General features: G+C 33.2%; 2 protein-coding genes across 3 annotated transcripts; one reads left to right on the top strand and one right to left on the bottom strand.

The window, feature by feature from the left end:
• Positions 1 to 1,029: 1,029 nt before the first annotated feature.
• On the bottom strand, positions 1,030 to 5,712 carry LOC122400752 (thioredoxin domain-containing protein 11). Of its 2 annotated transcripts, none has more exons than XM_043402379.1 (10): positions 5,108 to 5,712; positions 4,651 to 4,861; positions 4,101 to 4,331; positions 3,819 to 4,025; positions 3,499 to 3,696; positions 2,992 to 3,431; positions 2,622 to 2,931; positions 2,324 to 2,554; positions 2,041 to 2,234; positions 1,030 to 1,968 (listed from the first exon to the last, which is right to left on the bottom strand). In XM_043402379.1, exons 1-10 carry the CDS (start codon positions 5,317 to 5,319, stop codon positions 1,470 to 1,472), a joined length of 2,733 nt encoding a protein of 910 aa, XP_043258314.1. In that variant the 5' UTR covers positions 5,320 to 5,712; the 3' UTR covers positions 1,030 to 1,469. The 2 variants fall into 2 exon arrangements, with proteins under 2 accessions (XP_043258314.1, XP_043258315.1); XM_043402380.1 differs by having other exon boundaries at positions 1,691 to 1,897.
• A 3,108-nt stretch (positions 5,713 to 8,820) lies between these two features.
• Positions 8,821 to 10,533, top strand: LOC122400899 (lymphokine-activated killer T-cell-originated protein kinase). The gene is made up of 5 exons (XM_043402633.1): positions 8,821 to 9,305; positions 9,372 to 9,605; positions 9,711 to 10,004; positions 10,074 to 10,301; positions 10,379 to 10,533. The coding sequence occupies exons 1-5, from the start codon at positions 9,182 to 9,184 to the stop codon at positions 10,531 to 10,533; spliced, it is 1,035 nt and encodes a 344-aa protein (XP_043258568.1). The 5' UTR covers positions 8,821 to 9,181.
• The last annotated feature ends 63 nt before the right edge of the window (positions 10,534 to 10,596 follow it).

The raw sequence follows: 10,596 nt of genomic DNA, 5'->3' as shown, positions 1-10,596 counted from the left end.
TAATTATTATATAATATTCCTATTATGTCTACCTTTTTATTTCACTTATCTGTCTGTACATCTACCTATATCACACCAACTTATTTATAAATGAAAAATGGTGCCCTGACGAAATAACCGATTTCATCCCTTCCATCGTTCGCGGTTTCCTCTACGAGGGGGGCTAATTCACCCCTAAAATTGGAGATTCAGTACAAATAAAAAAATGCGTATCTCTCAAGCTTTATTGCTTAATAACATATCTAAATGGGAACAAAATCAGTGCTGAACAGTTCAATGAGTCATAGTATAACTTATTTAATACATTATACTGTCCATTACTCCTCTTGTCCAACTAGAAAATAATATTAAAATTTCTACAATTTTCCTTGAAATTACTGTAACAGGTATTAATGTTTCTTTTTTCCATTTCCTCATTATTTGCATTTCTTTATTATATAATTATGAGTAAATTATTATTCATCAAACTGTTTACACTATTTTTATATATCAACATATAGTTTTTATTATTATTGTGTATAACAATATTTACACAAATGTACAAGTAACACATATTTTAGTAAACGTATGCTAGAATTACATAGCATACTAGGTGAAGATAGGGCATAGAAGAATTGAATTTTTATTTCACATTAGAGAGTCAGAAAGTACTAAGTTTTCTTTAAATTTTACACTTCAAAAAACAAGTTTTGAAAATTAAAGCTTATTACATATGTCATTTCTTGTTACCTTAGGTTTATGACAGTATGAATTTTATTTCTCTATTCTAGCATTAAACATCATGAATATTAATCAATGATGAGTAATTCTACTGCATGTACACGCCCCGCATAAAACTATGATGCACTGAAAATTTCTGCAAGAATAGTAACTATAAATATCTTCCTTTTATAAAAATTTTTACTAAAATTTTTTAAATAAAATAAGAGTTAAAATCATGTTTACTATCATATATTTTTACAAGTATATAGCAGAAATTTTCTGCACCATATGTAATATAATAAGTGCACAAGTTTTTGCATTGTTCCATAATTGAAATTTATCTTCATTATCACTTTTGTCTTATAATCATTCAAATGTTATAAATTTATCAATAAAAAACTAAAATCATTTCGATTACCTTAATATAATAGCCTAAAGTAATTTATTTCGCATCATACAAAATTGAAGATCTTTCCAGACGTAGGTGTACGTAAATATTCAATTTGAGTATTAGAAAGGAATGTTCTGTACCAAAATCATAAAAAAAACGTACATCTTTTTTGAACATATACTCACAAAAGCAACACAGAATTGTTTAAATATATTATCATATTCATTTGCACAAGACATTCAAACTTCAACAGGACACATTTTGCTTCTGCAGAATACAAAGTTTTGTGAGGTATAGACTGTACATTTAGTATGAGGTCATTAAAGAACTTAAATAACATAACATTTATCAGAAAATATCTATTATTAAATTGATATCACAATTCGCTTTTAATTGTTTTTCTTTCAAAAACATTTTTTTGTAGAATAGCTTCTTCAAGTTGATGGCTATTCATTTTACTATCTAATTCGATTAACCTAATACTTTTATAATATTTTCTATATTTTTTCCTGATAACTTTTACTTTGTGTTGATCCTCTCTGAGATCGGTAGTGGAACCTAATATCAAGTGTATATCCTTAATATGTGCCAGCTTTAGTAAAATGATTTTTCTCTTGTTCCTAGCATTCTTTTTTCCTAATAAGTTTACGTGTCTTATTAGTTTTCGATAATCTCTAAGTAGTTGTTGAATGATATCTAGGCACAGCCAACGTGTTCGAACAATACACGTATCTGATAATTCACCGGTTCCAGATTGACAAATATTTACAAGTGCCTCGACATGCGAATCTCCATCTAAATTCGCTAAAACGAAATTAATGAAATTAGGAATGGTAATTGGCAGAGAAAACGGATACACCGTGCTATCCTCTTTTCTGAAATAAAGATAATTTTACTATAGTAAAACTGCTATAAAAATCAATTACAATCAACTTAATTTTAATTACCTTTTAGCAGGAAAAAAAAGAATAGATGGAAATCGATTCATATTATATTCCCATGGTAGATCATTGTTATCACCATCAACTCTTACAAATAAAAGATGATCCATTTCGCGCAAGTAATGAGCCACAGTTAAGTATATATAAGAGATTGCACTACAAAATGCACAATAAGGAGAGTAGTACATTACAATCACATCCTGTGAGAAAAATCATTAAGGTTAATATATTCCTTAATTATAGTTTTATTATATACCATTGCAGCGTGTTAAGTTTTCATTCAAGTTACCTTTGTTGGATCTAAAATAGTACTTAAGAAGGTTTCTGTCGTTAATTCCGGTATACATATACTCTGATCGTCTTTCGTTTCACAATTGGTTTTGCTTTTAAACTTTTGAACAAAACGCCTTGAATTATTAGACCGTAGTGTACGTTGTAAAAAACCTTCAGTATAATTATTTATAAATTGTATAAGTGTATATCGATTAAAATCGCCTTGCATGACATATTGACTCTCATGCTACAATAAATAATTACAGATTAATATACACAATGATACAAAGACAAAACAAAAGTATAAAACTTACAGCAGAATCTAATATAACAACAGCAGTCTTATCTTTCTTCTTTAGAATATCTATTCCAAGACCTTCTGCAAAATGGAAATAATGCAAACTATCGATTGCTATCAATGCCAATGTTTTATTAATTTTGCACACTGATTCAGTTAGAGTTATATTAGGATGTTCAGGGGAATCACGTGGAAATACAGGTTGATGATACTTGTTTCCAGTTATCCACCTTTTACAATCTTGTTTTAAATATGCTTGCTTTATTGCGTTTGCAGATCGTATATCGTAATCATTTGCTGTAACTAACGATGTCTTGTATCTTTGGCTAAAAATAAAATAAAAATTATTAATTAAAGAATGATATTTAAGTTAAACATTTTTGTACCTTCTAAATTTAGATCCTTCTTGTAATTTTACTGTTACATAATCCTTATTACAACAGACATCGTATTTCTCTTGCAGATCTTCCATGGTGGAAATTTTAAAAATATCTGCACCTTTACATACATGATTAAGTTTATTGGAAACAAGCTTACAAACGGACGCTTCTCTTTCTGCATTGCTTAATTCAAGTTTCTTACATACAGAACATTTATTCATGACAATATTAGCACAGCAACTATCATTAATCCACCGTTGAATAGAAACACTGACAGTCGATTCATTTGACTGATTTTTGTTTTCCTTTAAGAGCTTAATACATTGTCTACTTTTCTCAAAATGCCTGGCAATAGCTGTGCGACGATTAAAACTGAGATGTTCAATTATATTCTTAGCCATCAGATTATCTACACAGACATAATCTTGCAGTCCAATTTCTCTGATCTAAAGGACCAATGTAATACTTATTACATATCCTTCAGATTGCATTTGTGCTTACTTTACTACGCACCAGATTGTAATTGTAATTTTCAGGGTGTAAAGGATTGCGAGGTGTGAAGAGAAAAAGTACAGGTCCTTCCTTCAAATATGGTGCTAATGTTAGTGATTTTATCCCAGGAGGCTGAAGCCATAGTGCTGATTGATGAATGGAGTTGCTAATCCAATTTAATATGTTTTCGGAAGTCCATTCAGAGTCTTCTGGATACCTCTACACATTTCAATTCTCAAACTCATTTAATTGTGCTATATATGCAAATGTTTTTGCTTTATGTATCCCATGTATTTATACCATTGCATACATGTAAATATAAAATGTTTTCTCGTACTTACGAAAGATTCATTCCACATGAGCAAATTTGCAGATGGAAATTTATAAACATTATGGTCTCTTTCACTAGACAATGCACTGGTGACGATAGCAAACGCCAGCTCTCTATTAGGATCTCTTTCTAATACACGTATAGCAGCATTATAAAATTCTCTGTAACCCGGAGTTCTATCCAACCGTGTGAAATTAAAATAACCTACCACCACAGCCTACAATAACAATAATAAATTATTTTCTTTTTCTCTAAAGCAATCTAGAATTACAAATTAGTTATTCATATTTACATCATAATTCACAAATAACTCTATCAACTGTTTTGTATGAGTTATTCTAACAATTGGATTCATGACTGCATTAAGAAAACGAATCATGTATGGCCAAGTACGAATACCCCTGTATTCAATGCCAGAGTCCCTTGATGGATAAAGCATTAACAATGGATAACTTTGAATTTTGCTATATTGAGCTCTACACTCTGAGCTTGGATGCCAACAATTAATAGCAGCAAAAAATATCTAAAATTCAAACATTGTTTTTAATTTTACAATGTCTAATCTATATAACTAAATGCAGAATATTCTGCAAACATTGAATTACCTATATTATCAAATGTGAAACAATCTACAAATAATATAATAATCTAGAGAAAGTAAAACTATCAATGACACAAGTTAGTTGTCAACTGAGTATCGATGTTGTAGATAGCTTATAATATATATTTTATACAGATTCAAATTGAATTTTGAAGGGTCTGTTTAAAAGATTATACAATTTTTGCTTGCAAATTACTCTGTACACAATGATATGAGTCAATTTTATAAATACTTTTTATACCTGTGTGCGATAATACTGAGCAACATTTTCAAATTCCGGACGTACTGCTTGACTTTCTGCATCCCAAGGAGCATAATACATAACAAAACTAAAATCTGCTTCAGTAACTCTTTCTATCATAGCTCCTAGATGACCTTTATAAAAATCTAAGACAATCGAGCTCTGATTAAAAAATGGTTTAGCTGACGGTGGCTTTGATATCTTAGGAGGTCTACAATAAAAATAATAAATGTACATAACATGTAAAAGAAATATGTATAAAATGTAATTTACCAAGAACAACATAATCGACTTTTATTGTCGAAAAATACTTGTATTTTATAATACTTTCAAGTTACAGAACATCTGTTCCACGATGTCAAAAACTTGGATGTTACATTACTTTTAGCACGAAACCAATGTCACGTTGAATCACAATGAATTTTTTACCAGAGAATTGACATAACCTAAAACTTACGAGCTATGAAGGGCGGTCAAGGCGGTAAAAGTGACTGCAAGGAAAAAACAGATTTCCCTGGCGTACGGAAACATCTTTCTGGCCAGTTTGTCTTCTATCGCAAGCCTCTGATTCGACTCCTTGGCCACGTCGTTACTTCCTGAGTCTGGTGTACTCGTGTGCGAGTTATCAGCATTTCTCGGCGTGCGTGCTTCAAACTCTTGTTTCAACATTATCCGTAACAACCGAAAGGAAATTAAGGGAGGAAAATTTACCACGCGTTAAAATTTCATCACACACTCTTTATATACTCTGGTTTAGCAGACGAACTACCACTTATTTAATTAAAAGTAATTAGCCGGGTTTTTCGTGGGTTTCTATTGAACCACCTGTATTTTCATAGACCGGAAACAGCTGACCGCTTGTCAACATATCGTCAATACACGATAGAAAAAAATAACATCGGATTGGACTTTCCTTGAACTGACAGAAACAGTTAGAAACAATGTGAAGTGACGAACACAAAGCTCCATTAATTTGTTCCGTTTGAGGAGAATATAATACACCAAACGCATCCCCTTTTCCTTCTCGACAATCTTCTAATTGTCGCACGACTGAAATGCTAGATGCAATGTCATTAGATAGAGACTATCTGACAGGCAAGGTTTTAGCGCATGCGCGTCGTAAAAGGCGTCAGGAAAGTACTGAAATCGGGTAAAAAGAGAGCTAGCTACATGATCCCTTGTTTGGCTGTTTATGAAAATCATAAAATATAAAAAGCAATAAAAAGCGTAAAGTAAGAGGAGATGAAATATATACACGTTATATGTGCAATGACAATCATGAAATGTTGAATAACTTATATAAATATTGATATTAAGGGGGTAGACACGGCACGTGACCTCGCCGATTCGGCAGGTCGGTATTACAACAGCTATTCTCTGCCACAGACGAGATATATGAATAGACGTTTCACCTTATGGACTTTCGCGACCGAATCTGACTGTCATACCGACCTGAAAATTCGGAGCTGATTTTAGCGGCCTCTTCTCATGAATGGCGGTTAGTTGAGAAACTAGGCACTGAATTAGTATTGATGGGCAGCCAGCTGAGGGGGTACGTAAATCCATGTGAGTTCATTATGGGAGGGATTGGAAAAGACAGTGGAGTATTATCAGACGGCAGACCCGTGCCCAAAGGGAACTGCCCCACCACTCACACACACTAATGCCAACCACCTTGTATATGAGTTTTGGCGTTTCGTATAGCTTCGTAGATTCGAGAAAGGCGGCGAATGTCAGTCTATCCTTCTTGCTCTCACCACAGCTGAAATTCGATCTCGCATATTCTCGAGCCGAGATTCTCGACTGCCTAGGCATTTTTGACTTTCTGACCTGTGTAGGCATATACAATGTATAAGCAATATACCATAATGAAGAAAAAATTACAAAAATTTGTTTTTACGGAAATACACGTTTTAAAACGATAATATTTTATGAACATATTTTAACCCTTTGCACTCGGTCGTCCCCTCTGAGGGGACATGAAAGTTTATTAGTGATTAAGGAGAATGAACTGATTTCACCGCAATTTTTTAAGAAACACATGTTTTCCTGTACTTTCCTATTAAAATGGGAAATATTCTATTAAAATGAGAAATATATCAGCCGTTTTTACGTTGGAAGTGGAAGGATTGTCGATGATGGTCAGAGGCGTATGGTCGGATTCAAACACGTGGACAATAAACGTAACTATATAAACTATATTATTTAATGTTTACTGAAATTATTTAACATAAAGAACATAAAACGTAAACGTAAAAAACTATAAACGTAAAATCGAAACTTCATTCAAAGTCGAACCATTCCTATTGCTATCTTCGTTATAATCTAAATAAATTAACGTTCTTTGTCGGACAATAGAATGAATAATAAGCTACATATTCCAAATGTAGGCCAAAGAAACCGGGACTGCATTATTTGTTCCGACAGGAAAACACCAGGAGAAAGACGTCAAACAACATTTTATTGTGAAAGATGTATAAATCAACCTGCTATGTATATTGGGAATTGTTTCAGAATTTACCATACCATAGAAAATTATGAGAAATAAATTTTTATTTTTTATTTTCTATAGATACATCGAGGCGGCCGGCAATGAATGCGTATAACAGCTGTGCTTAAAAACTCGATTTGTGTAGCCGGCCGCCAAACGGCGGCCACGCATTCATTTTCTAATTCAATTTTCTTTATTGATATTATCAGAAGTGGGAAAGATTTCAGCCATTATTTCGACAAATTTAATTATTAGATCATTAGCATGATATTGTCGACGGAAGAAGAATTCACCTAAATAGCCTACATAATGTATTCGGCGAGTTCCATACTTCAGAAAATTCGAACCTTTGACAACAATGCAGAACTAGATTTAGCTCGGCACATTATACATTATTTGTCGTCGGTTGTTATGCCGACTAATACAAACAAGAGAAAAAAGCAACGATCGTGGACTGATGCAATACAGAGCCACAGATATGTACATATAGACAGAATTCATTGTAGTAGTAGCGATCTTTTTGAAGAAAAATCTCGGAAACTAAGGCCGAGCGGCGGTTATATGTATAGGAAAAAGTTGCTCAAAATGTTGATTTCTACAACATATTCAAAAATCATCGAAATCGGTGAGACCCGGCCTTTTCTAAATAATTACCTCATTTTCTTTCAATAATTCTCCATTGCAAAAATTCTACAGTATTCTTACATTTTTTTATATTTTAAAATTTTCCCATGTTATTAGAAAGTAGATATACAACGAAAGTTATACAATTTATAGTTCCTAGCATGTATAACATGTATATGTATATAACGCATGGTCGCTTCGTATGGAAAGTCAATGAATCTTCAAAAAGCGCCCAGGTCCGATTTCGAGAAATGTAAGGTCTGTCAGTCACGATGGCTTTTGTCGTTTACTGACGATTCGAATGGTTGCGATGCCAGGCTTGCTTTCGAGAAATGTAAAGGACGTCAGCGATGCAAGAGCGAGAAGGAAAGCGAGTATCAGCCTGTTCATCTCGGCTCTTCCGAAACTCAACGAGCTCACGTACACGCAATTGAGCATAGTGTGCGAAAGCGAGGAATGAGGAGTTTCCGGGGCCCCGATGCACAGTCTGATTAAACTGATTTCGAGTCGCAAATACGTTTCTGCCGAGTTATTTTTTTAATAAATGATGTATTACAATTTAAAATAAAAAATAGAGAATTTGCGGTGTACGTATCAATGAAATACATCCTTATGAATTTTAATAATCTTGAAATTTTTAAATACTCTTAATCGATTGATTTCTCCAATTAAATTAATCGATTAATGTCCAATGATGGACCCTACAGCTTTAATTCCGTTAAAAAATAATAAAATTTATGTAATTTTATTTTCTGTCTCACTTCCTCTTCTGTTAATTTCTGAATCTGTTGATAACGTAGCGAGTGACACGAAAATGGTAATGGGGTCCCGGGACCCCAGAAACTCCGGCCGAAAAATTACATTACGTGAGACGTCTATTCATATATCTCGTCTGTGTTACAACAGCTATTCTCTGCACAGAAATGGTAATATCGGCAGATATGCGGCTGCCTGAAGCACAGACGAGGGAGCTGCTTGCTATTGCCATATACCATTCTGAATGTGTAAAGAAATGTTCAGGCCCAGCTTACTCAACACTCGGCTGTAGTGTGGACGAGAAATGATTCTTGATACTTTGTTGACGCTTACTGGAGGCGGCGAGTGTAGAAAAGAACAGCGAGTATCTGACAAAGAGCGCTCTGCATTGGACCTTCCTCTTTCGAATGACCCCTCGTCCGACCCAAAATCTGCTCATATAAGGGCGTAAAATCTTGGCCCGTAAACCCATATTTCGGGCCAGATTGTGTCGGTACTGTCGGTATACAGCGCGCTGCATTATTTGTGTTTACCCCCTTAAGTTGGCAATACTTGAGCGTCAGATTAAGAAAATTCAAAAGTAACGGGTTGAGTGTGATCGAATGTGTTACAAGACGCCTTGAATTTAAATCAAATATTATTATTTCTAATAGCAATATAATGACTGAATTTAGAACACCGACGACGAAAAAGTACAAGAGTAGAATGCAAGATAATCCAGAATTGCAAACTCCTATTAAAATACCAGCCTCACCGTTTCTAGAACAAATAGGTTATGGATGTGGTAAATAAGTGCAATTAGTTTAATTTGTTAATGCTCTATTATTTTAATGCTCAAATACATTGCCAGGTGTTGCTGTATTTAGCTTGGAACGATCGCCAAGGGTTGGTTTCGCTCGATCGCCATGGGCAATAAAGAAAAGAAATCACAAAGTTGAAGATAGAAAGTATAACGAACGTATTCGATTTGAAGCAGAAATACTTCGTAAATTAGATCATCCAAACATTGTCGGTTTTCGGGCGTTCACCGAAGTTGCAAACGGTGAACCATGTTTGGCAATGGAAAAATTGGACACTTCTTTAGGTATAAGGAAATATATTATATGATAAAATCGTACTTAATATGTGTCTATTATTTTATTTTGATTAGAAGCTTAGAAAAGCAAATAAATTAATATGATTTTTTCAGGTGATAGAATAGAAGAGAAACTTGAGGTTGGCGATGATCAGTTTCCAGCTAAAGACATATTAAAAATTGCATATGAAATTGTAAAAGGATTAGAATATTTACATCACACTGCTCATATTTTACATGGAGATATAAAAAGTTATAATGTGTTACTATCTGAGGATTACAGCATAGTTAAACTTTGTGATTTTGGTGTGTCTGTACCACTTACAAAATCTTTAGAAATAGACACTTCAAAAGGAGATTTTTCATATGTAGGAACAGAGTGTTGGAGTGCACCTGAAATAATATTTGGCAAGTCATGTTTTAGAATTCATGTGTACCAATAATTATAACAGAAAATAATAAAATTTTATTTCTCAGAGGATGGTCCAGTTACAAATAAAGCTGATATTTGGTCATATGGCCTTGTGGTTTGGGAAATGATAGCTTTGTCTCCACCTCATGTAGGAAATATAGAAACAGTTGATGATGATTCATTCAAGGAATCAATGTCAGAAATGGAAACAACACTTGATTTGGAAACTAGTGAACATGACAATAAAGATGAGGGCATTGATTTTCTTAAAAAAATGACCCATGCTATATGTGGTAAGTACATGAATAACATATATCTAAAGCCATCTTTAAAAGTTAGTAAATCAAATACAATACATTAATAATTATAGGTACACGCCCTCCATTACCTGCCATTAATCTAGGAAAAGAATATGAAAAAGTACTTGAATTATTTTTTGCATGCACTACCAGTGAACATAATCTTAGGCCTAGTGCTAAAGGTATTCTAAAATATTTTGAAAATTATATATATAAAAAAAAATAAATGATCTTACTCTGTTTTGAATTATCTTTCATAAGAATAACTTTGTTATTGTTATATATATTG

This window comes from Colletes gigas, unplaced genomic scaffold (genome assembly GCF_013123115.1).
Source record: "Colletes gigas isolate AHSC1104 unplaced genomic scaffold, ASM1312311v1 Colletes_gigas_Sc00020, whole genome shotgun sequence".
Taxonomy (NCBI): Eukaryota; Metazoa; Arthropoda; class Insecta; order Hymenoptera; family Colletidae; genus Colletes; species Colletes gigas.
The sequence above is the reverse complement of the archived record's forward strand: the minus strand, read 5'-3'. Positions and strand labels throughout refer to the sequence as shown.

Excerpts from the sequence above, each read along its gene's own strand:
- LOC122400752 (XM_043402379.1), bottom strand. The coding sequence starts at position 5,319 with ATGTTGAAACAAGAGTTTGAAGCACGCACGCCGAGAAATGCTGATAAC. Across the intron at positions 4,332-4,650 it reads CTCAGTATTATCGCACACAG|ATATTTTTTGCTGCTATTAA; the intron begins GTATAAAAAGTA and ends TTTGAATTTTAG. Across the intron at positions 4,026-4,100 it reads AGTTATTTGTGAATTATGAT|GCTGTGGTGGTAGGTTATTT; the intron begins GTAAATATGAAT and ends TTGTTATTGTAG.
- LOC122400899 (XM_043402633.1), top strand. The coding sequence starts at position 9,182 with ATGACTGAATTTAGAACACCGACGACGAAAAAGTACAAGAGTAGAATG. Across the intron at positions 9,306-9,371 it reads ACAAATAGGTTATGGATGTG|GTGTTGCTGTATTTAGCTTG; the intron begins GTAAATAAGTGC and ends ATACATTGCCAG. Across the intron at positions 10,005-10,073 it reads TGCACCTGAAATAATATTTG|AGGATGGTCCAGTTACAAAT; the intron begins GCAAGTCATGTT and ends TTTATTTCTCAG.